The sequence below is a fragment of the Hippoglossus stenolepis genome, chromosome 20 (genome assembly GCF_022539355.2).
Source record: "Hippoglossus stenolepis isolate QCI-W04-F060 chromosome 20, HSTE1.2, whole genome shotgun sequence".
Taxonomy (NCBI): domain Eukaryota; kingdom Metazoa; phylum Chordata; class Actinopteri; order Pleuronectiformes; family Pleuronectidae; genus Hippoglossus; species Hippoglossus stenolepis.
Genome location: NC_061502.1, coordinates 4,617,214 through 4,641,627, shown reverse-complemented (window position 1 = coordinate 4,641,627; position 24,414 = coordinate 4,617,214). Strand labels below are relative to the sequence as shown.

The 24,414-nt window shown below is 44.2% G+C and overlaps 3 protein-coding genes across 12 annotated transcripts in view; 1 reads left to right on the top strand and 2 right to left on the bottom strand.

Moving 5' to 3' along the window:
• The window catches only part of cdc42bpab (CDC42 binding protein kinase alpha (DMPK-like) b), a 77,104-nt gene extending 74,136 nt beyond the window's left edge, over positions 1–2,968 (bottom strand). For 2 of the 10 annotated variants that reach the window (XM_047338141.1, XM_035144596.2), the window contains exon 1: positions 1,517–2,966. In XM_047338141.1, the coding sequence (XP_047194097.1) occupies positions 1,517–1,694 (178 nt within the window). In that variant the 5' untranslated portion in view covers positions 1,695–2,966. Of the gene's footprint in view, positions 1–1,516 lie in introns of all 10 variants that reach the window. The other 8 variants (XM_047338143.1, XM_047338140.1, XM_035144595.2 and 5 more) reach the window with 7 other exon arrangements.
• Positions 2,969–10,245: 7,277 nt separating this feature from the next.
• Positions 10,246–12,250, top strand: lft1 (lefty1). Its single transcript, XM_035144334.2, has 4 exons — positions 10,246–10,699; positions 10,911–11,157; positions 11,269–11,508; positions 11,875–12,250. Exons 1-4 carry the CDS (start codon positions 10,435–10,437, stop codon positions 12,197–12,199), a joined length of 1,077 nt encoding a protein of 358 aa, XP_035000225.1. The 5' UTR covers positions 10,246–10,434; the 3' UTR covers positions 12,200–12,250.
• Positions 12,251–15,561: 3,311 nt separating this feature from the next.
• Positions 15,562–24,285, bottom strand: hnrnpub (heterogeneous nuclear ribonucleoprotein Ub). Its single transcript, XM_035143794.2, has 14 exons — positions 23,612–24,285; positions 22,086–22,200; positions 20,234–20,313; positions 19,948–20,087; positions 19,690–19,789; positions 18,964–19,076; positions 18,585–18,848; positions 18,346–18,465; positions 18,116–18,244; positions 17,857–18,025; positions 17,475–17,756; positions 17,102–17,382; positions 16,792–16,932; positions 15,562–16,351 (listed from the first exon to the last, which is right to left on the bottom strand). Exons 1-14 carry the CDS (start codon positions 24,108–24,110, stop codon positions 16,301–16,303), a joined length of 2,484 nt encoding a protein of 827 aa, XP_034999685.1. The 5' UTR covers positions 24,111–24,285; the 3' UTR covers positions 15,562–16,300.
• Between the last annotated feature and the right edge of the window lie 129 nt (positions 24,286–24,414).

Here is a 24,414-nt window from a genome sequence, read left to right as displayed (position 1 = left end):
GCCTTGAGCCAGCAACTCTGGTAAAAATGTGGGGGCTCAGAAGGAAACAATACATGTGTAATGAACAAACATGGCTGGATAAGACTTTGGACGGAGAGGAAAGCTATCACTTTATCCCCACACAAATCCAGCCACTTCTAGTTCTTTACCAGCCAGGATAGCTCCATTTTTAGCCCAGAATTGGTTGTCCAGATGGTGGCTGGTGGGGAGAGCAGCCACCAGTCAGAATATACCACCATTTGACTGATTTAACTGCCATCCTGTCCGTCTTTGACACTGCCATCCTAATATGGGCCAAACTGCAGCCTGTTTAACATTGTAGTTTAAACTGTTTCAGCTATTAAACTGGGGGAAAAAGACATGAGCAAATATGCCAAACCTAATTTTCTTTCATTTTCTTATTGCCTGTTGTAATATTAATTTAACTTGACCCAGGACAATGGTTTGCTCTTGCTTTGCCTCAAAGTGGAGGCTTCCTTCAGGGTTTTAAAGCACGAGTGGGCCAGGCATGCTCTGGCAGTGAGCTGGGCCTCTGCGCCAGATAAAAAAGGTGAGTTGCTCACATTCCTGCTTCATGCACAAACCAAACCCCCGGTGTCACTCACACACACAGTCCTTTTGCACAGATGATTGAGCTGTGTGTGTGTGTGTGTGTGTGTGTGTGTGTGTGTGTGTGTGTGTGTGTGTGTGTGTGTGTGTGGTCCTCCTGACTTTGTTGTTTTTTTCTAATCTTGCTTTAACCAGAGAAGTGGGAAAGTTAGAAAACTAACCTCTGCTCCCCATTATTAACAAATCAAACGCTGAGTAAAACATTAATACAACTAATCTCTGGTGCATCAGACAGCAAGAAAAAACAACAATGCTGTTTTTCTTTATTTACAACAGCAGCAATGTCAGCTACTGACAGCTAGGTAGGTTATCAACAAGCTTTCTCCTACTCTCCCATGAAAAAGGAAAACTAGCTAATGTGCAAAGTAGTCGTGAAAACCAAAGTGAACTGAATAGGGTTGTTGGTACGATGACAGAAAGGCATCTACTTTATGTGATGGTGTATTTTCAGAAGAACAAATGGAGGCCTGGAGCACGGGTCATCTTTATGAGATCTTTCTTGGATTCATGTCAAAACTTTTAAAAGTGTCTGCTTAACATCACCCTCACCACACTTAATGTCCCGCATATTTGTTTTTCTCCTTCTCATTGTCAACTGATTTCTAACACGACGTGACTTCTTTTGTGTCCTTTTGTAACTGCGGCATGCTGACATGTAATATGCCCATATTAAACATTTAAGTGCACCAGGATACAAGTGGCCCTGTTCATAGTTTCAGGGAGGGTTTGGAGTGAGAGGAGAGCAGGCCAACACAGCTCCACTACTACTATAAAAGGAATGTGATGGGGAAGGGAGGGCCACTGCACCACACAACACTATGAGCCTATCATCTTACCAAAAAGACAGGGAGGCTGGATGCACAGGCCAAACAAGAGGAATTCATAAAAAGGGAAGAAATGAGCTTACCCCAGTCCAAAAACTCCAGGATATTCTTCTCTCTCCTGAGTGGGGAGTTGTTGCACTCATCGTAGAGGCACACCAGGATATCCAGCAGGGTCTCCACACTCAGACACTGGCCATTGGACTGAGGTGGCCCGTCCAGGATCAGCTTCTCCAGCTTCTTCAAACGCACCTCTCCCGACATTATTCCGGCTTGTTGGGGTTTGAAGTAATGATGGCGGAGAAGCTGGGAGAGTCCGGGTTAACAAGCACCTCCCGGGCCTGTTAGTTAGCGCAGAGGGGCCCGCGAAGAGAAGTTTTTCTCACCTTGAATACGTCTTGAAAAATAATAGTGTTTTGAGTAGAGGGCAAGCCGAGGGCTAATTCCGAGGTAACACCGACCTATTCATGATCTCCCTCCCGAGATCCAGCATCTAGGAGGCGTATAAGACCCGCAGCACTTCCCCATTTCACAAGACCTAACCCCACAGAGTACATAAGAAAAGAAGTGGTCGCGATTCAGAGACCCCGGCTGCCCCGGGGCGGCTAATGCTGATCAAATCCCAGCGTTTAGCCTGAACTTTCCTGTCCTTCTCCTTGCGGGGAAACAATCGAGTGGGTTCGGTTTCAGCAGATCCCCCCGAGTTGCTGTGGCAGATTTCTGGGGGTCTCCATTCCTGCAGCAAACCCAAATTTTTTTTTGTTGCAAAGGCAGGTCTGCAATGCTACAAAGCCCCAGCGCCCCTCCTCTGCTCCAGGAATGGAAGGGCGACACAGGCTTAGTTAGCAGCCTGCTAGGTTAGCACGGTTAGCTAGCCAGCGAGCTAACGTTAACGCTACTTTTCTCCGCTCATAAATGCCATCGTCGCCCCCTTTTTTCCAGGAGTTGACATGTGATACCGCGACGCGTTAACAAAGCTGAACTCAATCCAACCAGTTCGGACGGTGTTTGGAATTTTGTGGGGGTTTTCATCCAAGTGGAAAAGAAGAAGAAGGAAAAAAAAAAAAAATTATCCGCTTGTTCTCCCAACTCAGCGCAGGCAGATATGTTCTTTAAATCCCATTCCTCGTCCGGAAATGTCTCTCGAGCTTCTCCCCCGGGCTCCAGACCGCGGCTCGCTCAGGAGTCCCCCCGCAGCCCCGATAAGTTAGCCGTCAAAAAAAAAAAGAAGAAGCAGCGGGTCCTTTCCTGAAGGTTAACACGGGCGCTGGTGTCGCGTCAAGGAGGAAAAGCTGCAGTCTGGTCTCGCTCGTTCCAAATGCGGGACACAGCCAGAACTCCCCTTGTCGTTGCCTTCCTCCGCCGCCGGTCGCTCGCTCGCTTCTTACACAGTCTCTGCTCAGTCCGGGCAGCAGCAGCGGCGGCCCCCTGCCAGAGACTCTGCGCGCGGGGGGAGAGGCTCCACTAGACAGCTCTGCGCGCAACGCCGCGGTGGATTCTGGGAAGCGGGGCCCGGCCGTGGAATGTCAACGGGCCGCAAATGGACGCGTTAGCCCAGGTGGTTGGCGCTTCACACAATTTAATCCGTCACCGCCTTTTTAATGTAATTCGTCACGTTTGATAAAAGTTAGCTGTCCCCCCCCCAACAAACTTTCACCGCACACACACACACCCCTGGAATCCTCAAAATCCGCCATCTTTGTTGTGTTTCAACGTGAACGCGGCGAGTCCCTCTCCGGCCCGCGGCCCGTCTTCAGGCGCTTGTAGCATCTCCGGTCGGTGCTGCAGGCAAAATCCCAGATCATCATCATGGCGCCCGTCACAGCATCTGCTGTGCGGAGGAGAGGGAGGGGGCTGTCAGGACTGTGAATGGAGACTGTCTGTCAGTGAGGCTGCTGCCGCTGCTGAGGTGCGGACAGGATCACAGTCTCTTCAGGGCTGCTGTCCCTTTAACACTGTGCGTCACTGCAATAACCTGCTGCTGCTGCTGCTGCGGGCCTCATTCACACGACCGTGCCCAGTCTGGCCTGTGCGCTGCATTCATGCACATGCACGTCGCAGGTCGTGGATCCCTGGCGACAACTGGCTCATTCAGTTCGTGTATTTCATTGGGAATGTGCCCACATGTCCACACTGACAGCTTGACTGCACCGCACACACCGCATCACACCTTCATGGATCAGAGACAGCCACTTTCAACCTGTGTCTCACCTGCAGGCCTCTGACTGCAACGTCCTTGCAGGGCTGCAACATCTAGTGTGGGGGGGGGGGGCTAGTGCTTGTCTTTCTGAAGTTGTGAGTATTATTAAGGTTAGAACTAGGTTAGGGTTAGGCTTTTAACTGTGATGGCTAAGGGAGGTTAGGGTAAAGGGCTAGGGAATGCACTATGCCAATTTGTGTCTACACAACTATAGAGAGACAAGTGTGTGTGTGTGCATGTCTATAGTTATGGGGACAATTTTGGTTCAATACCATCATTTTGAGGACATTTTGACTGGTCCTCACAAATTAAATTGGCTGTTTGAGGGTTAGAATTAGGTTAAGGTTAGAGTTAGGCATTTAGTTGTTTAGTTAATTGTATGGTTAAGGTTAGGGTAAGGGGCTAGGGTATGCATTAGGCCAATGAGTGTCCTCACAAGAGAGTGTGTGTGTGTGTGTGTGTGTGTGTGTGTGTGTGTGTGTGTGTGTGTGTGTGGCTAAAAGCAAGCTAAACCACCCTTGCAGGCTACAGCAGGATTTTCATATCTGCTTCCTATCTGTTTGTTCACTCACCTCTGGAAAAAGAGCAATATCTTATTTATACACATGGTTTGACATTTGCATCTTCCAATGTGTACGGTATTGTATTGGATTTTATTTGATAATGAGCTCTTTTACTTCCTTTTAATTTACTTTATCTAAAGATTCTTACTTTATATTCTCTATGACATTGCTCTTATTGCATCACTGAGCTCGCCCGTCCCTCTCGTCCAACACGTTTCATTGTACCTTTGACCCTGTGTTAACTTACATATGACACATAAAACTTGAAACTCGAACTTGCTGAGTACGAGTGAGTCAGACTTCAAATATGAGAACCAAGAGAGGTCATAACATGGGCATCAGTCTGTGTATGGATCTGTGATTGACTCTCATACGTGTAGTTTTTACTTGTTGTCTTGACATGCTTCTATGTGCCTTAGAATTGTCCACCGGGAGAAAATAAAGTTTTTGGCATTTAATTGAATTTAATTGAAACAGAGTCAAACTTTCTTCAACAACTTCACCCACACTTGCAGCATATAGAGCAACTTGTTATGACCGCTTGTGGCCTCCATCTTTCGGCTTGTGGCCTCCATCAGACCTGACAACCCCGATCAGACCCCGACTAACGCCACAAGCTGAAACATGTTCGTTGAACAGTAAGTTTGTTTAACGTATTGCTTAAGTGTTGCTGGAGTTTAGTTCTCCACTTAAATCTGTTTCCTTCCCCATGCAACTTGGAAGTAGTGTAAAAAATATATGAGGATCAGATAAATATGATATTTATAACAATAATTACTTTTTTAATAGAGCATTTTTCAACAGAAAGTACAAAGTGCTGCACAACAAGAAAACAAACTACATAAATAATGAAAATAATAATAGAGCAGTACTATAGAACAATAATAAGCTGTCACCTCAGGTTCCAGGAATATGCTTTTCCAAAAAAAAAAATTTCCACACAGAAAATCCTCCATTTAAAAAATACTATCATACTTTGTGTCATCTAGTGAGCAAAACGAACCCAGTTGCATGAAGCCTGTTCCGCATGGAGCTCACTTTGCTATCTTACATTATACTGTATGGAAACACTGGTTATCAAGCCCTAAATCTCATCATACCACTCAGTAGAGAAGCATTATGTCAGAAGTGATATGTGACAGTATAATCCAGCTCTATTAGACAACTGCTCGACCACACACAATGAGTGGGCTTCCATGCAGTTTCACAGTGTGTGACTCTGAACTCATTATCGGGTCTTCCTTGGAAATGTCCCATCCTTTTGAAGTGAGGTGCATATCGCTGCTCAAAGTACAACCAATAATGATTAACAGCCTTAGGGGGTGTGCAGCAGGAAGCCTTTGTGCTTTTGAGTGTGTGTGTATGTGTGTGTGTGTGTGTGTGTGTGTGTAACGCCAGCAGAGATCAATATAAAAATAATAAACTTTTATATTTCACAACATATTCAAATTAATGTCTTTTTGCCATCCATTTTCTTCCATACCAGGGAGAAAAGAGGCCCAAAGAGACACTTAGCACGCAAGATGTGTCCAATAATCTCGGTCTAGATGGTGACCAAGATCTAATTTGAAACATGCCGTCTCAGCGGGACTGTTTATCAGATCCAGCCCGACAATAGTTGAAATGCTCTACAATGTGTAACAGCCATGAGATGATTGATTATGTGGGTCTAGAAATATCATCTGTGTGAAAGGCCCATGAGCAACAGCAGCAGATAACAACATAATAACTCTTGCGAAGACGAGAACACGTCTTTGCTCTTCCTCTTTATTGCAGTGTTTATGACTTTCTCCTGTGTGGCACTGCAGAACCAGGTCACATTAGCAAAGACAAAACTTATATCTGTCATGTTGAGCAATTTGTGAATATGTTGGTTTTAATAGTGTTATATTTATTTCATTTTTCTTTCCATGTAACTATATGGATATATTTATGATACATCTGACGTATTCTTGATGTATTTGATGTATTATTGATGTCCTTCTGAGTCTTTTGTAATATGTATTTCTGTTCAGTCAGCTGTTATAAGGTGTTTATCACACTGGGTGTGTTACATGGTTAATCACATCTGTTGTCATTGATATGTAACCTACAGTATGCTAATAGTAAATAATGTATATGGGCGTGGCAGCCATTTTTCAGCAGTTTGACCTGAGAAGAGCCTTCTGGGATGAAACGTTTCAATTTAAATAAATGAATGGGCAGGTGTAACACTTCTCTTCAAATCTGAACGAGTTTAATAACAGAGGTCACTGCTAAAGATTTTATGACACAAATAACATAAATAATAGGAGCATATTATACTACATGCAGAAGTGACCTTATTACTGGGATATCTTGACTGACAACAGGAAGTGTTCCATTAAAGACAAATCTCAAAATATCTAATACATTTATTTCATATGTCTTTTGAATGCAGTCTTGTAAATGAGACGAAGAAATGCATTAGACATTTCTTTAGAAACACAATACAAAGGGAGATACAATAAAAGCAGGGAAACAAGACTGGACCAGGTAAACATAGACTTTTTTTAATGAATAACTCAAAGACTATGCCAGCAAATGTTTACCGATCAATATTAATTCATTAAATCAATCTGAGCTTGATGGGTGAAGACAGCTGTCTATTGAATTAAACTGTGAGTTAACCATAAACACTGTATTTTGGGCGGATGTTCCCTTTAAAGCCTCGAGTTGCTTGAATAACACTACTATAGCGCCTTCTGGTGGACAACATGTCTTACCACAATTTAGTGCAAATCAATGCAACTCTCTTGTATTCATTCTTATTTATCCCTGATTTGTATTTAGTATTTTTTTGTCAGATATATGTGAATACATATTTATCGATGTTATCCTTTAACAGACACATGCATATTCATATATTCACTCTGACCTATTAATGAGTTATCATTCATTCCCTACTGTTTAGAGACATCCTGCACACTGAAAGTCCCCCCCCCCATGTGTCGATTAATTAAAAGTTCATGAAAATATTTATGGTCAGCCCTATCTAATCATGTCTGATCCCATTTGGGTGAGTCTGCACAGCCGGGATTAAACCCTCCTCCTCCTCCTCTGCGCCGATTGGCTCGTCTGCGTGAAATGCAATTAGACTGTCCTGCACTCTGTCTACATGTGGAGGCCATTGAGCAATAATCGTGTTGTCCCTGCACAGGTCTGGCGCCCCCCCCCCCCACTTCCCACAGACTGATCGATGATTATTGGCAGCTGGATGGATCGGATGCGTGTATAACACAGGCCTGGTTGCAGAACCACCGCTCGTGTGTGTACGGGGCCATTAAGGTGCAAAGTAGCGCGGCTCACAAATATTTGACGTCGAGATAAAGCAGATCAGGAAGTGGCTCCCATGTGAATGAGGAGGAATTCGTGGGTGACCACCAACGACACAAGTTCAATATTGACTCAGTGCAGCAGGCAGCGGCTCCGCCTCGTTCCCTGGGAGACGTCTTTAATGAGATGCTGTAATGTGATGTGCAAACCTCAGGACTTTCAAGAGTGTTTGACAACATCTCCAGTCGCTCCTCCGCAAACACAAGCACTTTTGGGGTCTTTCTCCCGCGGGCGGAGAGGATTTCATGTTTCACAAATGGAAGGGAATGACCTATAAATTGGACTGCTTTTGAATGCAAATGGCTGGATGTTAATTAACACCTTCGTTGTTGATTGTGGGAGCTCGTTGGCCTTTGATTGAAAAGAAATGGCACCTCGGAGCATCAGATGCAGCTTTGAACTGCGGGGCAACTTGGCTTTGATTGGGATGGGAAGGAAGAAAGACTGAGAAATATCACACAAAAGGCCATCTTAATTTCCCGAATTAGCGGTTGTAATGTGAGGGGAAGGAGGGCAGCACACAGGCCTCTGGAGAACAGGCCCTGTTTAGACTGTGGCCTCATGGACTGGACAATGGAGGAGCTCTGAATTTACATGTCTGCACTGATGCTGCTGCCATCAGACACTGTGGTAGACCTGTTTTACTTTTACACATCATGATCATACTCAGGGGTTTTTTTTACCTTTGTGTCAGCCAAATGGAAGGATTTTGTCATATTTTTTGGTTTTCATATGTCAAACTTGAGAAATCGAAATCTGTTTATCCTGCCTGCAACTGTATGTTACCATTTATGCTGTTTTTATTCATTTTATAAGATTTTGAAAGTCCTTCTTTTGCACTTTGTTGGGAAAAAAATGTCCTTTTAGATAAACCCTGACTCATTTAATGTATTTTCTCTGTTTGTTAGTGTTTAATTGATCTACTGTCCCTCACAAACAAACAAATGACAGCAATCACAATGTTGGTGATGAAAATAGTAACAATAATAAACGTGTCTCGTGATTTAGCTCAATATTAACTTTTTAAGAATAAATTTAATATTAGAAAATGCACAATGCAAAAATAGACTAAAATAGAAATAGATAAATAGAAGTAGAAGAGATATTGTATCGGTAAGCTGTTCAATCCCGATTACGCCACGCGTGCACAGAACAATCTCCACATTTTCTGGTGTCATTACGAGTGTATTCATGCATTCAACACTTCACACACAGTTGCTAAGGTTGCATTCAAAAAAGTTTGGTATTTGTAGAATAAATCAAGTTTAAAGTCTAAAGCAGCTGCAATACACTCAAACATATAATCGTTGTCATCACCCTGTAATGATCTCAGCAGCCTTACCTTACATGTGTTTACATAACTGCCTTGCACGCATACAACGGGATATTTTCTTTGTTTCATATTCAGAATTGTTTCATTGTGGCGTGCACAGACCCTGTCCTGGTGTGGTATCAGGTCTCCATCTGTAATTAATAATCTGTCTTGTTTGTGAGCTGCAGCCACTCGAGCTGGAGTGAAGCAGGTCTGGCAGTCATCTGTCATTTGCTCTTCCTGTGTGTCCCTTCGGTCTGTCTGACATCACTAAGCAAACACAGCCCAATACACAACCACAGGCAGGGCCTTCTGGGCAGCCAGCGAGAGCAGCCCTCTTCTAATGTTTGTGTGACAAAAAAGGCAAGGCAAATCCTCGCAATGGAATCAGATAATCACCAACCTGTGAAGAGCCTGCCCCAATCCACATCCACGCCGGCCCCCCGGCCCCTGGATTAACTGTCTGTTTGGCTAATAATTTTAATCTGCTGGAGAGGGCCAAGAATGGGTGACAGGGCTCGGAATAAACATCTAATCCTCTGACCCCCTCCTCCAGTAAAGCTCTGCACTACTTCCTCCACGACCCCGTGTTAGACACTTGTACCAAAGTGAACAGTGATGATTCCAGTCCTGATCCAAAATTTGCTCTCCGGCCTCCGGAGCAGATGTAAACCCGCTGTGTGACAGACCGTTGCCAGACTGACATCGTCCGGTGGAATGTACACATCAGAGTGTGGGGTGTGTGCAGACAAGAGTGCTACTGAAGAGAGGGCACTTCAGGTTCACAGGGTCAAGAGATGTCTGTCTGGAAACACAGTGTGGGCAGACTGGGGGAGGAATTGTCTAAATCTGGAGAAGAGAAAGTAAAAATAAGTTAAATATCAGTCACATCAGTGAAAACCCTATTCAGGTGCTTTGTAATAGAAGAAGTCACAGAACCATGAGGCGAAGAGTTGAACTGAAATGCTGATATGAGCTGTTTAAAATTTGACAGTTCCTCTCCATGACATTTAGCATCTTTCCTACATTTTTCCCCTTATTTCTAGTTGAAAAGCTTCTGAAAGATGATTCCAACAATCACAATATACCTATTTTGACTTTATGACACATTAAGCCTTCACACATGGGTTGTACAAGTCTTGCAAATACACACTTGCACAAAGAAGAACCTGATTTGATTTGTCTGATTTTTACCAGATCAAGATGAATCTAAATGTGCTGATCTATTTACACCAGGAACAGCAGATTTTCAGATCCTCACCCTGGCAGCAAAAGGAACGGAGGCCACCGACATCAAGCTCAGTTTTAGTGAAACTATGGTGAAATTACACCTCCACAATACGGATGGCACTCGAGTCTAATTGTGGCTGTTTGAAGTATGGCCACTTAGATATCCTGTTTAGGATGGGGCTGTATTGTCGCACCTTTGTTCTGATAAGGGTCCCTGCCCCCATCGACAAAGTGCGAACGACTGGGAGGGCCGCGACAATATAAGGGACCAGAGAAGCGTCCCGGGACAGACACAGTCAGACTTGTGCTACCGTGCCGCTGTTATTTGCACTCAACGTTTCACTCATGGATTTCCTCCGCGCTTGTGTCCTGTGCACCGCTATCCTCGGAATCACCAAGGCTTTTACGCATCAGGATATGAAGGACGCGCTGCTGAAGAAACTGGGCATGGAGGAGATTCCTAAAATCCATAAGAGGGATTTGGAGAACTTGGTTATTCCGGCGCATATTAAAAACAAGTACATGTCCATGCTGAAGATGCACCACAGCAGGAGGCGCAGATCTCTGCCCAGCCTGGCGGGCATCCTGAGGGGGATCCCCGGCAATCTAGGTAAGGACCTCTCACATTTTACATAAACGTGTAATTTGTAGGACATTATGTGGAAATCGCTTTGACAGCGAACAGTTATTTCCGTGCGTAATTGTGCCACTGCGTAAAAACCGCTTTACGCACCAAACTGCCTTTAACAGTTATTCATTTTAAGATGCCAGAGTAAAAAAAAGTTATATGTATCTAAATGTAGCAACTGTTTTTGTTGTAGATATTTCTGGGGAGTATTTGTACTCTGACACCACTCGGTATCGCATGGTGTTCGACATGGAGGCGAGGATCCCCGATAACAGCGAGGTGACCATGGCGGAGCTGAAGCTCTACCAGCGGGCCAACTTCCACAAGCGCTTCACGGTGGAGAGGAAGAACCACCGGGCCGTGAGCAACGCCCGGGTCAGCATCTACTGGGTGGAGGTGCTGTCCAACGGATCCAACCGGACGTCGCTGGTAGATTCAAGGTGAGGGATCGATCCCCCCGTGGCGACACTGGTTATCTTAATCTAATTGCGGGAAACATCAGCGTCCTCTCCTTCCCATGTTTTAATTAATCGTCCTTATCATGTTCTCAGACTGATCCCCATTCACGAGTCGGGCTGGAAGAGCTTTGATGTGACCCAGGCGGTGCACTATTGGTCCAAGACACAGCAGAAGACACCTATGCACCTGGAGGTGTGGATCGAGGGCGAGAGACCTGGCAGCTACGCGGCAGAGATGGCCAAGAGTGTCCACTTTACCACCCAGGAGCAGACGGACAACACCTTGGGGAAGCCCGAGCTCATCCTCTACACACTCAACCTCGAAGAATACGGGTAAGGGCGCCAGCTTTAGATATACAGGATATTGTATCTGCGTGACAATTGGTCCGCATCCTGCATTCATTAGTGGAGTTGCAGCAGTGTGGCACAGGGGCGTCAGTTTGCTCTTTCCAATGGTCTGGAGAAGCAGCAGCACATTAGTGACTGACACATGATTTATTCCTGGTCCTATTTGATGTGTTTGAGTGCAAATGATGTGGATCTAGCTAATAAAGACAAGAGATAGTATAAATTGATAGTTGTGAGGCAGGCAGGGGTGTAGCTAAGAGATTCTGGGCCCCCATTAAAAGCCCCCTACTCCCCACTCACCAAGAAACAAAAACAAAACAGTCATCTAACGTTCCTTCTTTTCCTCTTCAGTTCTCGCGGCGACTGCGACGTCAGCCAGAGCAAAGACACCTGCTGCAGAGAGCAGCACTTTGTCAACTTCCGCGCGCTCACCTGGACACAGTACTGGATCATCGAGCCAGCGGGCTACCAGGCCTTCAGCTGCACCGGGGGCTGCAAGCAGCCTAAGCGCAACTACGGCTACGGCGAGCGGAGGTGCACGGTGTCCGAGAGCGCCCCCCTGCCCATCATGTACCTGGTGAAGAAAGGGGACTACACTGAGATAGAAGTTGCAGAGTTTCCAAATATGATCGTGGAAAGGTGTGCGTGCACAATGGACAACGTGTCCATAGTATGAAGTCATGGAAAACAGCTATAGTGATCTTGTGTCCACTGAAGGATTATGGGACATTATAGTGTTGTTTCATTGGGGTGTTGATATATTTAATGGTTTCAAGCAACACGTCTAGTACTTTCTATTTAAATGGACATTAATGGGGAGTTTCACAGACAACAGGCCGCCCTGTTGCCGCTAACCTCCATCTCCCCTCTCACAAGCACTTTTATATATTTTGTAAATTTTGATATCTTTTTAAAAAAAACTCGAATTTGTATGAGTCGTGCTGAATCTGCAGCAGCCATTCAAATTCTGTCTGATGTGTTATATTTTCAAGCTGTACATAATATGAATGAGTTTATGTTTGGAAAATAAAAATATTTAGTTTCACTAAAAGTTTCCACTCTTCCTCTTCCCTGCTGGTTGTCGTCTGCCTGTCTGGCCTCCATTCACATTCATGATCACATTCACATGCAGCCACATGCAGCTGCCGGCCTCCTCTTAATCTTTCACCTCTGTATTGACACACATAGGAAATTGTGGAGCAGAGCAAATAATTTGCCTAATGACTTATAACACTTGTTACACTGAGGGCACACGGCCACTGACAAAGCTACTCGCGGAGGTTTATTTACAGTGGGAAGGAGCTACACGGCCACATACAGAGAAACATGGAGTCCATTCACATCGAGCCAGTGGGCCCCTCATGTGTTTACATCAGGCTTAGACCGGGCCAAACGTTGGTAATCAGGGCCAATACCTAATGCACTGTTTGCCGTCTGAGTGGGGGGTCTTGTCATTCACTAATATGCTGCTGATGGGGGCAAACGCGCTGCCCTGCCAAAGACAAGCAGCTGTCTGTCTGGGAGGGAAGTGGATTCCCAACATGCACCTCCAACAGCACCAGGAGGTATGAGGACAGAGGAGACACAGGTGGTGCTGCAAAAGAAAACCTGAATGTCAATACGGTCATACATACTGGTCAGTTACTTTCACTACACATAGGGAAACATTCAACCCCCATGTCAGTTTTATACTTATACCACATTAAATCGGAGTAGTGGTGATTGTATCCACCTCCTATTACCATGCATCACCATCACAATCATCACTGATGTAATGGTGGTCGCATGCATGTGTTCCAGGGGTCTGGAAGCATCAACTTTTACTGAGTCAGCAAAAGGCAAACACTGCACTACACTGCACTTCAAGCAGCTCTGCAAAACAGGTAGACTGATCAGCACACATTAAGGGATGAATACATGAATATGTCCTCTGGGTAATTAGAGCAGACTGTCCTCCAGAAACTGTGCAAGGAGACTATTGGAGGAAGCCACCAAGAGACTTGTAACAGCGTTCAGAGGCCGACACTGGAGAGACTGAAACAACAGCATGGGCTTTAACGGAGAGTAATATGAGGGCTTACTGGTGCTTCTATGAATTTGCTAACACACTCTCAAAGACAACGTGGCTTGCATGTGGATGTTAACCATGTAGGAGGCACATTTAACATTTAGCCTGTGTTTGAAATTGTTTAATCAGGCTGCAGATATGTTTTATTATAACTTCCAGATAAGGGTGTGGTTTCTATTCTTTTTTTAAAAAATTGGTGGGTTATAGACAGGGTTATAAAGATGGTGATGGGGCTGCTATATTTTCTGTTCGTTGTCCTGGTTTGCTTTTAGTTTATGGATTAATAACAGCCACAAAACCCATCTTGAACTCATGGATCTAATCATCAATGCATCACAGTAAGTTGCCTGTCAACTTAACTTAGGCATAATAATTTAATAAGTGCAACCCTGCTACACTGCATTTGCTATTTTTATATTCCGTTGTTTGTTGACTTTAGTTTTACTGATGTTTTCTATTTTAGTGGGACTATGAAAGGATTATATTACCTTATCTTATGTTTTTAATATTTAGGGCTGCAGTTTGAGCAGTTTAACAAAAAAGCATGGGGGAAAAGTTGACCATGTGTGCCTTTGAATAGTAACTGTCAGGTATTAAGTATTATGTATTGTATATCCGGAATTTAGATCAGCTCTTTCTCTGACATTACATATTATTAAAGAATAAAACATAAACACAAAGCCACCGTGTACCAGCTTGTTTAACTTTTAATCGAGTTGAGACAAATAAAAAAAGAAAATACAATCCCAATTGTTTTTCCAACACAAATATCAAAAACCATCAGATAGAAAAGACAACATATCTCGAAAAAGTCTCAAAGCTTTTGCAACTTTTGTTTGATAATAAAAGACCTGATATACAACCTGTAACATAAAGCGATAAAAATATAGTGTTCATTGTTTTATAGATTATACTGTAAACTCAAAAGCTCGCATTCTGCTAGATTTATGTGTCAAGTACGATAACACAGGACGGGCACCAGCTGCCCACACATTTAAGTAGAATCGACAATTCATCACACAGCAGTTAACTCTGGCAAACTAACACTTTCTTAATCACAATACACGTATTACTCAAAGTCAATTAATTCATGAACATTCGTGCATGGTTGTAACAGTGAAGTATTTACATGAATATTTAAATAACAAGGGCAGTTAAAAAATTTAAAACAACGGAGTCACGGCAACAAATTTGATCTGATCTACTATAATCGTCCATTTCCAAGCACTGATGTTGCTCTAGTGCTGAAACAGAAATGGTATCCTCCGCCTGGTCAACATAAAGGGACACAGAGAGTTGTTATTGCTGGACCCACAGTCAACACCACAGACTCTATAGAGCTTCAGAAACAATGCAACAGTTGAGAAAAAAATAAAAGGTTTCTCTCTGCTTCGGTTTCCTCCGGCTGAAAAATGTTGTCATGAGCTGTTGGTTGTGTGGATGCGACGCTGTGTAGCCCTTTAGGTTTGCTGGTGAGAATGAGCAACTTCACCTATTTCCAACCGCTTTGTGCTGAACCCGCATCAGTAGAAATGTGTTGAGGAAATTGTTTTGATATAAATCATTAAATTATACATGCAAGAAAAAAAAAACAAAGGCAGTTTTTATTTCAGAAGTCTACCGCACTAAAAGAACCATTGATAATCTAGGAACCATTTTCTTCTAATAAGCAAATCTAGCCAGTGCCCTAATTTTAATATAAATAAAAATGATAAGTGTTGCATTAAAAAAATGGCTTAGTTATATCCTTAAAATGGCGCAGCCAAAATACTTTTTTCATGGACAATGTGCATTAGAATAGTTGAGAAGACTGGAAGTGACATATCAAAGACAGGACACTCTGCATACTTGACTAAGAAGGTGAAAACAGGGCTGATGCCTGTATTGTTTGAAGTAGCAAACCAGGCCATCGCCCATTCAAAGGTCTTTTACACACCTTTGAACTGAATCAAAAGTCATAAGCCAGCAAGAATGTTAAAAAGCCATCGAGTTGTTTATTGTAGGTCTATGGAGTTTAGGTTACAGGTTTGCTAGGGGGAACAAAAGACAAAAAAAGTCACTGTAATTAATCTTCACTTCAACTGTTCAACAGTGGACTCTATTGACATGTACAGTCTAACAATATAATCAGCTACCATGCTTCTCGTCAGAAGCTACGGCTCCTTTCAATCAATACCATTTCTTAAACTTCTCATACAGACTATGGAAAACCAAAAAAAAATATTTACAATTTGTAATAAAAAAGCAAAAACAAAAAAACCACAGCACAGATAAAATGCACAACCCTGAAAAGAATCTTGCATCTGCCAGGAGGGAAATGTTTCTGATCTTACAGATTACTTTTTTAAAAGCATGTCAGTTAAAAGTGGTCAAAAAGATGAATCAAATATACAACTAAAGGACAAAAGAAATAAATCAGATAATTGAACGAGACCAAACCCACGTTGTACATGTGTATACAGATATCATATATAAAGCTCTGATTTACACTCTGGCTGCCTGGTCTCTCTGATGTGGAATGTTGTTGCTCCATATCTCTTCAGTCTTGGCAGTCAATGGGTGGGGTTTAGATTAATTAGAGTGGGATTGAGGACAAGAATAAAAATGAACGAGTAATTAAAATAAAAAAATCAGATAGCGGGATGGAGGGATGTTCCGTGGCAAGAGGTGGATCTCTGTGTCGGCCACCAGTCCGTTAGAACAAGTGTCTTAGTAATATCCAGGCTGATACTGCTGGCTCCAGGGCTTCTGGTTCCAAAACTGCACAGGGACACAAGACGCAAGGTTTAGCATGTGTAAAGGTTACTACTGAACCTAGGGCAGGGTTAAGACTGAGCGTTTCACATCTAACTTCATTTTGAAACTTTAAAGTAGTCAAAGTTACTGTAGCTGCTTTTAGACATGCACTGAACTGATAATCTCCTGTAATTTCAGAGGGAGGGGTTCTTGACTTTCTCTGATAAAACAGATAAAATGACAAATGATGATGGTATTCACAGGCAATGCTGCAAGATGTAAGGACAAGCAAACTCTCTTTCACACAGGTTTAGTGAGAGTGTACAGAAGAAGTCATGGTGTCTCTGTTCTGAGCATATTGCACACCTCTCTATTCTGCCCACTTGTGGTCAAACTACAAAAAAGCAGGCTTTGTGTAGCCAGCACGTGTTTAGATTGGGGAGATAAGAGACAGAAATACTGACCCCTTGCTGCCAGCTCTGGTTGAAAGCTTGGGCCTTATCCATGCCATTTCTGTTTCCGCCAAAGCTTCCGCTGTTCCTGTTGTTTCCAAAGTTGCCATTCTTGTTGCCAAAGTTGCCACGGTTACCACCTCTCGGCTGAAACTATAGAGACAAGGAGGATGAAAAATGACTGCACTGAAAATACATCAGTTTAAATGTGCCAATTTCTGTCCTTTAATTCAATGGCAATCAACACAGTTCTTACTCAGATATTATGAAAGCTAAACACAAACTGAATAACATGATGTAAAAGTATCATGATCAAACCCACCTGGTTGGGATGTCCCCTGTTTCCACCACGACTCATGCTGGCTCCACCTCCTCCTCCTCTGTTCATGTTGCCTCTGTGCATTGGGCCGCCTCTGTTCATGTGTCCTCCTCTGGGTCCCATGTTACCCCTCATTGGGGGCCCCCTGGGGGATCCACCCAGGCTGGGAAGGGGGCCGCCGCCACCCCGGTTGAAGTTTCCGCGGTTAGGGAATCCTCCCCTGAAGGCTGGGGGTGGCAGGAAGCCACGAGGTGGGCGGTTGAAGCCGCCACGAGGACCAGGAGCTGTAGATGGATAAGAGCAGCACAAGTTAGGATTCATGCTTCTTCGAGAACATACATTTTGAACAAATTAGATCCCTAAATATCCATCCTACCTCCTCTAAAGTTGCCTCTGTTCTGGAAGCCTCCACGGCCACCACCTCTCTGTCCAGGTCCACCGCCGCGGCCAAACTGGTTCTTGCCTCCTCGGCCACCGCCGCGAAGGCCTCCACCTCTTTTTGGTGTTGTGCTTCCCTGATTGGGTTTTTTCTCAGCAGGCAGGGCAGTCTTGCTTTCCTCTTTGTATTGTTCCAGCAGCTTGGCAGCCTCCTCCTTCTGCATCTCAGCATAGACAATCTCACTGAAGCTCTCCCCCTCCTCAGGCAGAGAGAAGAAGCCTGTAAAAGAAGGAATACAAGAGGCAACATTTTAGAGGTTTGAACAATGCAATAAAATATAAGTACATGTACCATTTATACTCAAAGTAATTGTTTATACCTTTCATTTTGAGGACAGCATGCTCAGGCACTTCTTTGCCATCACTCTCCACCTTCTTCTGGACTCTCTCCTTGTAGTCGTCGTCAGAGGGGCAGACCACTACAGCTTTACGCTGGAAGCCTGCAAACAGACACATCTTCCTCTTCTGGCCCGGGGCAGACAAGTTGGTCTGGAAAGTGATAAAAGATACTCAATTATACTGTGACTTATAATGTCTGTATAGAAAAAGCAGTGATCTGATTCTTCAGAAACCACTTACATGATCCAGGATGTAGTTTCTCTTCTTGCGGGCAGCAATCTCAATGAACTTTCCCAAGAAAAGTGGCGCTCGCTGGGAAATGGCTGTCAGCTTTGTAATGTCCTTTGACTGGCGTTTCAGGCTGTTAATCTGTATTAAATGAAAGAGGGTAAATGACACTGTTTAGTGGGACAGACACTCAAAGACATACCATATGGCAATTCTGTCACAGAGCCATTATTAGTACTGACCATCATCTTGTCCACAATGGTGTCACTGCCAAGGATGTAATATTTTCCAGGGTTCTCCTGTACATGGCTCTTCACCCATGTGGTCTTCCCCGATCCTGGCAGACCAACCATCACTACGATCTACAGAAAAGAAAGAATTTAGATGAAAGTGACCAAATACGTCAAGACTCATAACGTAGATACATTGCCTTTGCATAATTAAGAACCCCAAGACCAGTAATGTCCGAATCTACACTCACCTCGCAGTCTGCCTTGGTCTGTGGACCCTTAAGTCCCCGGACCCGCTCACTGACATCGATCTGTTGCAGGAAGGTGTAGCCCTGGGGCTGGGGGAAGTAAGGAGTCTCCATCTGACCAAAGTTGAACTCCACGGCACAGTTGTGGCAGATGACGTGGGGGAAAAGGGCCTGGCCATTCAGTGTGTCCTTGTTGAACTGGAAAGCCATGACGGGATCCCCACCGTTCTTAGAGAAGGACAGCACCACCTCCTCACCTTCAAAGTCCTACAGAGAAAACAATATGGAAGGTTGTTCTTTGTTTGATAAAAACAGGTTATGAAAAACTTATGACAATCAACTGAAAAAAATGTATCAGTATATGATTAGAGTCATAACTTACAATAAGGCAGCAGATGACATCACTCTCCTCATAAGTTTCTCCAAAGTCCTCAGTCACACAATTGGTGGTCTTCTTGGCTTTCCCAGAGTAGGCGTATGAATGCAGCTCCTCACCTAAACATTAAAGAGAAACTCATTAATTGACAAATCCATTGTATTACAGACATGATATTTCTGTATTAAGACACCAAGTGTCAGTATCTAGAGTGTGAGTCATCTGTGCTGGCAATAGGCCAGGACTGGAGCCATTTTACATTAACATGTACTGCTGCTTACAGACCACTAGAGGGACCTCTTGGGGCAGAGTGCCTTTCACAGAGGATCATGGCGGTGCAGTTTTTAGTGCCAACAATTGGATGACCTTCATGCAAATACAATCACCCAGTATAGAGTGTTTCGTCTATGTTTTAATAAAAAAATGTTCTCAAAGACATCTAATTGATGCAATGCATTGATCAAAACTATAAATAATACTGCACAGTATCTTGAGTCCTGACATATTCAGACTGTATGAATGATAGCAAATGGGTGTAATGATAGTAACATGATAATCAGCGTTAAAGCTGTCTTCTGTTTGATGTGACCAAGTGCAAATAATTCTGGCAATGAAATAAACATTACCCCACACCAAGGGTAAATGAAAAGTTACTGTTGGAAAAGTCAGTCACCTGATACTGAATACCTGGAAGACGCATCCAACAGTAAATGTTAAAGTAAAGAAACTCACCCAGGAGCAGGGTGCCAGTAGCCAGGGACCAGCCAACCTGCACATCATGGATCTCCATGTTCTTGCTGGAAATGTGCTTCACGGGGATTTTCTCTGTAATCTGATGACATGATGTAAAACACAAGGATTCAGGTCATTTAGTCAAATGGGAGCATTTGTTTCAAGATTTCAGGTGCAGCTTGTTAACAGTTAAAGTTCCATGTGCGCCTATAAACACTCAGGGTAAGTTTTTTTTCGAGGGCAGAATTGTTACTGTACCTTCATCTCAAAGCAGGCTTTGCCCTTGTTCACACCATAGGTAGCCTTGCCTCCAGACCAGAGGTAAGCAAAACTCTCCATTGTGAGAGATGAGGCGCTGTAACGGTCCCGTGACACCTTAAAGTGCAGGTCGCAGTTGTCTAGTGTACGAGAAAAAAATAAAACACAACTCAGTCAACCATCTGTATCCAGTGACGGTAAATAAAATTTACTGTGGTCACATCATTTGACTGTCATCAAAGTTTCAGCAAACACCATTTTGGACCTTGGAATAGAATTCACTTACAGGTATCCAGACAGACTTTAGTGTCATCAAACTCCTCATCTTCCTCCTCCAGAGGTGGCACAGGAGACTTAAATGAAGCCCTGAAAAGAGACACCAACCAGTAAATTAGAGGATTCATATGTCAAAGTGGCTGCATGGAACATAAAGAGATTTCTTGGGTATCACTTCCTGAAAAATATTGGGGGAAAGAAATGGAGACTAGGGGGAAACAACATAAAATAGAAAACAGTAAAATGAGCCTCCAAATTATTTGCATAGTCAGCTGTAATGTGGGCCATGGCAGACAACACTTACCTTGCAGAATCCAGCGAAATCTAAAATATGAAAGATACATAGAAAGAAAACACCTCCGAACTTCTGAATGGTGAAAGTGGTAAAGGGGAAAGGACTGCTTTGATTTTTTACGATCCTTGTGTTTATGGTCTCCAGGATTGCTGTGGGTTAGTCACAGCAATAGTGGGTGTAGCTATATTTAACTTCCCACGTGTGGTACTCCAAATGAAAAGGTCACAACTAGCTCAAACTGACCTGTTTATATGTGTAACTATGCAGTGCAGGTTTTTCACCATGCTTAGAAGCTTGAAATGAGCAATAACCGTGTACTGAGACCTACAGAAACTTTGTAGCTTCAGGTTATTTACCCAAATCTTTAAAGTTTAAGAAACTACAAAAGGAGCATTTCAGTGACACATCAGAGTTGTTGCACCTCAAGCAATGATCTTACATCAGGTGAAGTATTTCTTAAGAAGGAAACATTTGAGTGAGTGGTGAACAAATGACGTGCAGGGAGTTGTAGTGGCTCTGGAAAATACATTGTCAGAGTTGGAGAATATGGTCAGTGCAGCCTGTACATTTGCTGTTGCTCTGTGGGCACGTGGACGCCCATGGTGGTTCCACATAATTAACATTTTTATTATGTTTTTTTCTTTGTGTTGGGGGAGTGTCTTGGGGAAAGAAATCTGATATGAAGAGAAAACGGGGGGAAGGTGACAATACTGTAGTCCTAGACGTTCCCCCAAATATCCTCTTCCCGTTGTTTCTTACATTATGTCTAAAGCGCAATGGAAACAAAACACTGACCAATAAATTAGCACATGTATGCACACACATACACTCAATCACCCATGCACACCATGCAAGATGTCACCTGTGCAGGGGTAGAAAAGAGCCTTTCAAATACACACATCCGTTCTATCACACCATGATAAACAGACATGATACATGAGACAGAAATAGCATTTTGAAGTCATACAACCAGTGAGAAAAAACAAAAAAACGAACAAAAAAACTAAACAAAAGGACCATTGCGAGGTAAACGATGGACGGTCGATAGCGTGCTCCTCCATGGAAGTTCCAAACACTTTGGGATTTTAGCTACATCCTTGTGTGCTACCTTGCAGCAGTGGACCCCTCCTCCCACACCTCTTGGCTATTCCTCCCTCCCTGCCCAGCCTCCATTCAGAAGTGCACATCTGCTACTTTCCTCAGGGTTCTCTTTGAGCAGCCTTGATTCACCTTGAGGACACAATGGGCTTTCCAAAACAATAAGTGGCAGAAGGAACAGATGTGAAAATTCACAGAGACTTGATAGATGCACTTCTGCTACAGAATGCAGTCCATTATAGACACAATGTGAGTGGGTAAATGGTAAGGCTCTTTATGTACTCAGGAATGACCCTCAAAACATGTGTGTGAACATAGGGCTGTTAATAAATAGTATAATAGTTAAAAATGAGGGCTTTCCTCTTGCTAGTAAAATGTGCATTGGCACTTAAAGCCAATACAGTTCAACAAAGCTATGGATGGCGCTTCAGGGATGCTGAAGGCCATTTTTGCTCTGTCCCATCCTTACCAGCTGTATTTGTTCTCTTCAATAAATTCAAAGTAGCCCCTTCCATGTTCCTCCCGGCGTCTCTTAACACCCTTCTTATTCTTCTGATCAGCATTCGTGTCTTTGTCCGCATCCCCTTTGAAAATAGAACAAAGATATAGAATGAGGTGTTCCTTTTTGAGAGAGAGAGGTCGGACTGGCAGTGGGGTTCTGGCCCACAAAGCCCGTTCATTAGTTACATTGTGTCGACCACAATCAACAATATTAAAGATAATCAAGAGGTAACACCTCAAATGTACACTTACACAATACAATCATATTTCATAAATTGTAACAGCACTAATGACCAGATGGTAATTTTAAGCTGGTCCAAATGAACAGTGGGAACAGTAGTTGCTGGGGATGGAAAAACAAGTCTCTGCAAAGTAAATGGACTTTAACCCTGCATTAAAGGGCTAAGACTATACTAATTTCGGTAAGTCTATTTCACTATGGTGGACATGTCTAATGTCCGGGCAAAAGCATCATGCACGGAAATGTGGAAACCTCATTAGACCTACCCCCTCCTCCCCCATATTTTACCTAGACTACTAAAATGGCTGATCACTGTAGATCTATATTTTTTCTATACTGACCCAACAAGATGACATTTTCTATTCAACCCAAGAACAATCTAAACACGTGCTGGCTACACAAGCGGAGTCTGCCCCATCTTCCGCACAGCTTTGGCTCAGCTAGTTCAAGTGTTCCCGGCGCTTCTGAGGTCAAACCCTCACAGACCTGTTCGGTTTAACACAACCATCGTGTGAAAGAATTTAAACGCAGTTGAAATTTGGTTTTTAATTTGCAATTTCGCCTTGGAGCGACGCAACTGTCCATCGAGAACTTGGGATAATTGACATGGCAGATCTGGAGGCAGCGTAACGCTACAATCACTGCAGCGGTGTTTAATATGCCACTGTCACGTTACTTATAAATGAAGCGGGTGGTGAGGTGTGAAACCCACATCCTCTCTTTCTATCGCACCAATTCGTGGCCGAACGTCATTATGAGAAGTGGGAACCATTGACCTAGCTGAGCGGACGACGAGCTAGTTAGCGCTGCACCACAGACACAAAGAAAATGACGTTAGCCGGCAAGCTAACACGCTAACCAAGCGAAACGAAAAACCAGTCTGAGCTAGATAAATTTGTATCTCACCAATTCCTTGAATTCGTAATTCTTGGTAGTGGCGCGGGACGCCGTGTTATCAATGCTAAACTTGGTTTATTAATGGTTTACCGTTGCAAAGCTACTGACGTTAGCTAAACCGCAAGTGGCCGCGGCTAACGTCCCGCTAGCTAACCGCTAACTGTTTCGGCTAGCCTGGTGAGGTCACGCTAGCTCTAGCTTAACATGGACGCTCTCCGTTGTATCGCATTCAAAATCAGCCATCCCCAGCCGGCTCCCTCCCGCGGCGGCATTAGCACTAACGGAATAGCAGAAAAACCTCAAGCCAGCCTCAGTCCATCCAGACACATTTTCAACCGTCGTTCCCGGCGACTCACCCTCTGCAGCCTGGTCCCCGGGCTCACCATCCTCCGTGTCGATTTTCTCCATGTCGTCCACATCTCCCTTGAGCATGGGATCCATCTCGTCGTCCTCGTCCGCCTCCTCTTCCCCTTCGCCCATTTCCTCGTCCTCGGCAGCGCGTTCAGCATCGCCCCCGTTCTCTGGCTCCGGCTCTGCTTCTTGCTCTACTTCTTCTTCCTCTTCCTCCTCTTCTTCTTCCTCCTCCTCCTCCTCGTTGGCCTCCATGCTTTCTTCTACCGGGCCCTCGCCCTCTTCTTCCTCTCCCATACACTCCGCGTCGGCGGCCTGGCCGAGACCCTCGCCCGCCGCGGCTTCTTGGTCCAGCGGGGAGTCGCCGGCGAAGGCCTCGTCGTCCAGCGCGGCCTGCAGGCGGTCCATCAGCTCGGCCTTCAGCCCCTTGTCCGAGAGATCGCGCTTTTTCAGCTCGTCCTTCAGCTCGTTGACTTTCAGCTTTTTGACGTTGATTGAGCTCATTGTGACTGTTCGACGACGGAGATCTATTAAATAAAACGAACGAACGCGGCGGAGAAATAAATTAGATGACTGCTGGAGCTCAACACTGCGCCAAATGGCAGCCGCTGTCCGAGCACTGTTTCCCCGGCGGAGGAGCTGAGCAGAGTGGGAGGTGTGGGGGAGGAGGTGACGTCCTCTACCGTAATTACCCAGAGTGCAGCGCAGCGTGGCTTATGTAGCGTCACGCCATCTGTCACCCGCTGCCGAGGCGTTTATACAACCAGAAATAAGAGCATCGTGGGGGAGAGAGAGTGGACCGGCGAGG

Coding starts and splice junctions, on each gene's coding strand:
- lft1 (XM_035144334.2), top strand. CDS start 10,435: ATGGATTTCCTCCGCGCTTGTGTCCTGTGCACCGCTATCCTCGGAATC. Junction 10,700..10,910: donor GGGGATCCCCGGCAATCTAG/GTAAGGACCTCT, acceptor TTTTTGTTGTAG/ATATTTCTGGGGAGTATTTG. Junction 11,509..11,874: donor CTCAACCTCGAAGAATACGG/GTAAGGGCGCCA, acceptor TTTCCTCTTCAG/TTCTCGCGGCGACTGCGACG.
- hnrnpub (XM_035143794.2), bottom strand. CDS start 24,110: ATGAGCTCAATCAACGTCAAAAAGCTGAAAGTCAACGAGCTGAAGGAC. Junction 20,314..22,085: donor GAAGAGAACAAATACAGCTG/GTAAGGATGGGA, acceptor GTCTCTTTTCAG/GGCTTCATTTAAGTCTCCTG. Junction 18,849..18,963: donor ATGTCATCTGCTGCCTTATT/GTAAGTTATGAC, acceptor TTTTCTCTGTAG/GACTTTGAAGGTGAGGAGGT.